We start from the raw sequence: 2,308 nt of genomic DNA on the forward strand, positions 1-2,308 counted from the left end.
AGGGAAATTTACAAGTTTTTAGGCATTAATAACTAGAATATCTGAGACTAGAAGAATAGAAAGGAAAACTGCTACTCACCAATAGGTCACTTAATTAAAGGCAGCAACAATCCAGCTCTTTTACACATAATTAGATATTATTATCAATGATTGATAGTAACAGGAACAGTGAATAATGTATTCACTGTATCCACATAAACTGTGGTATTATGGATCATTTAACAGATCATGAAGATGACTTCCATATAACGAAAATTTCCTTAAGTAGGACGTTTACTTATACTAGAATACAGCCAAAGACTACACCACAAAATAGTTAAATTGCATCCTGAATTTGAGCTGATGGCCGCTTTGGTCATGAAACTGTATTATAAGCATCTGCATTGAAGAGTGAACATGTGGTAAGGTTCAGTTTCTCAGTAAATACTATAAAAATGATGGTATTTTATCAAAAAAGGCATGAATAAATTTTAAGTACTGGATTTCTTCAATAAATGAAGAATAAGTCATGTGTTTTGACAGACTGTAGTTTCACATTATTTAAGCTGAAGAACACTTACGAAGCCAGAAGAATAGCTGCTGTACCTACAAGCTGCAATTTCCCTCTCAAAACAGACATGCATGAAAGAAACCTATCCAGGAAGTTGACAGCCAAGTAGAGAGTCTCAGCTCGAAGCTTATATTCTTCTCCAACCTCAACCAACCAGTCCACCAGAATCCTTCGCATGCCTTCTGTGATGTCTGGTTGTTTCCTTAGGTAGTGGGCTTTGGGCCTGTATCGTATCTGTTTGGGGTAAGAGTTTTGATATTTAAATACTTGCTGTATCAGAAAGATCATGCCACAGTATAGCTGCTATTTTAAAAATCTCATGAGCAAAGGTTAGAAGGAAACTGATCAAAACACAAATAAATCTTTACTATGACACTAAAGAAAGTGTGAAATTCTGGTTCTGTAATGCAATTAGGTAACAAATAACAGAGGGAGGGAAATGGCAACATGGACTATTCCTAAGAGTGAAATGCTTAATATATAAACCATTTGTGTCATAGAGGAATAGTCCAAGTAATTGCTACTCACCTCACAACTATTATTTTGAATAGATATTCTTATATTTAGATGTCATAAGAATGCCATTCATTAATGGTTATGGCCAAGAGTTTATAACTATCTTAATATTAAGTGCTTTGGGTGCTGGCAATTGAAGTAGAATTTGGGAAAACTTACTTCAGCTTCTCTAAGGTACTGATGAATTTCTTCAGCATATTCAGTCACATTTATCATGTCTGTACCAAAATCTGATGCATCTTCAGACTGAGCATGAAGAGATGACTCTACCAGCATAGGGGAAACTGCAGGGATTCAACATTATTAGGTAAGACATTTAATTTAAAAACTCACTCTAGAGAAACCAAGATGGTGGCATAGGTAAACACCTGAAATTGCTGCCTGGAGCAACCACTTCAAAAATACAACTAAAAGTCAAAATGGACATCATCCAGAACCACAGGAAGGCTGGCTGAGTGGAAATTCTACAACTAGAGAGAAAGAGAAAAGCACAGTGAGACTTAGAGGAGGTGCGGAAGTAAAGTGCAGAGGTACAGAGGTGCATGCAGAAAGCGCTGGCAACTGAGGAGGTGGTTGTCTTTTTCAATCGGGAGGGAGTCTCAAGTTCCCAACTGCTCTGAACTCCAGTTCCGGGCGAGTCTCTGGGGACCCAGACACATATGGGGAGAAACTGGACTGTCTGGCATCGGGCGGAATTTGAGGGTAGCTTTCTTTCAGAGAAGCTTGCAGAGATTAGCGGGACACTGAGACCCGGGGCCTCTTAGGGTAGGACTGAGGATCAGCCATAGCTGTTTGCTCCGCCCTGTTGATTCCCTGAGACCCCACCACACCCAAGCTGTGTGCAGATGCTTTTGCATATGAATGACCTGGCCCTTTGCAATCTCAAATTACCTGACAAATTGCAGCTGGGTCAGAGAGACCCAGAACATCCAAAAGAAGGACCAAGGCCCCACAGCAGCTTGCATTGCTCACAGATGAGACCCATCTGGGCACCTCCAAACCCCAAACAAAGAAGAGGAATCTGCAGATCTCTCCATAGCTCCTGCTGGGTAGCCTCAGGCAGAGGCTAAATTAGCACCTCCTTAGAGATCCAAGAGCCAGTGTACCCAATGGTCAGAGTGGGACAATGCAGATTACAACTTCTCAGATCCATAAGGGACACATTCAGGGGGCAGACTCGTGAGCACCAAAGCCCCACTGAAGCAAGTCTTGCCCCATAAGGGTGTCTCCAGCACAGAAGTT

General features: G+C 41.1%; 1 protein-coding gene across 3 annotated transcripts in view; it reads right to left on the minus strand.

Annotated features, from left to right (window-relative positions):
- CCNA1 (cyclin A1) overlaps positions 1-2,308 on the minus strand; it is a 22,820-nt gene that overhangs the window by 4,180 nt on the left and 16,332 nt on the right. For all 3 annotated transcript variants that reach the window (XM_015572403.1, XM_006776627.2, XM_015572404.1), the window contains 2 exons: positions 1,226-1,350; positions 561-784 (listed from right to left, as the gene is read on the minus strand). In XM_015572403.1, coding sequence (XP_015427889.1) covers positions 561-784; positions 1,226-1,350 — 349 coding nt within the window. The remainder of the gene's footprint in view (positions 1-560; positions 785-1,225; positions 1,351-2,308) is intronic.

This window comes from Myotis davidii, unplaced genomic scaffold (assembly GCF_000327345.1).
Source record: "Myotis davidii unplaced genomic scaffold, ASM32734v1 scaffold789, whole genome shotgun sequence".
NCBI lineage: Eukaryota > Metazoa > Chordata > Mammalia > Chiroptera > Vespertilionidae > Myotis > Myotis davidii.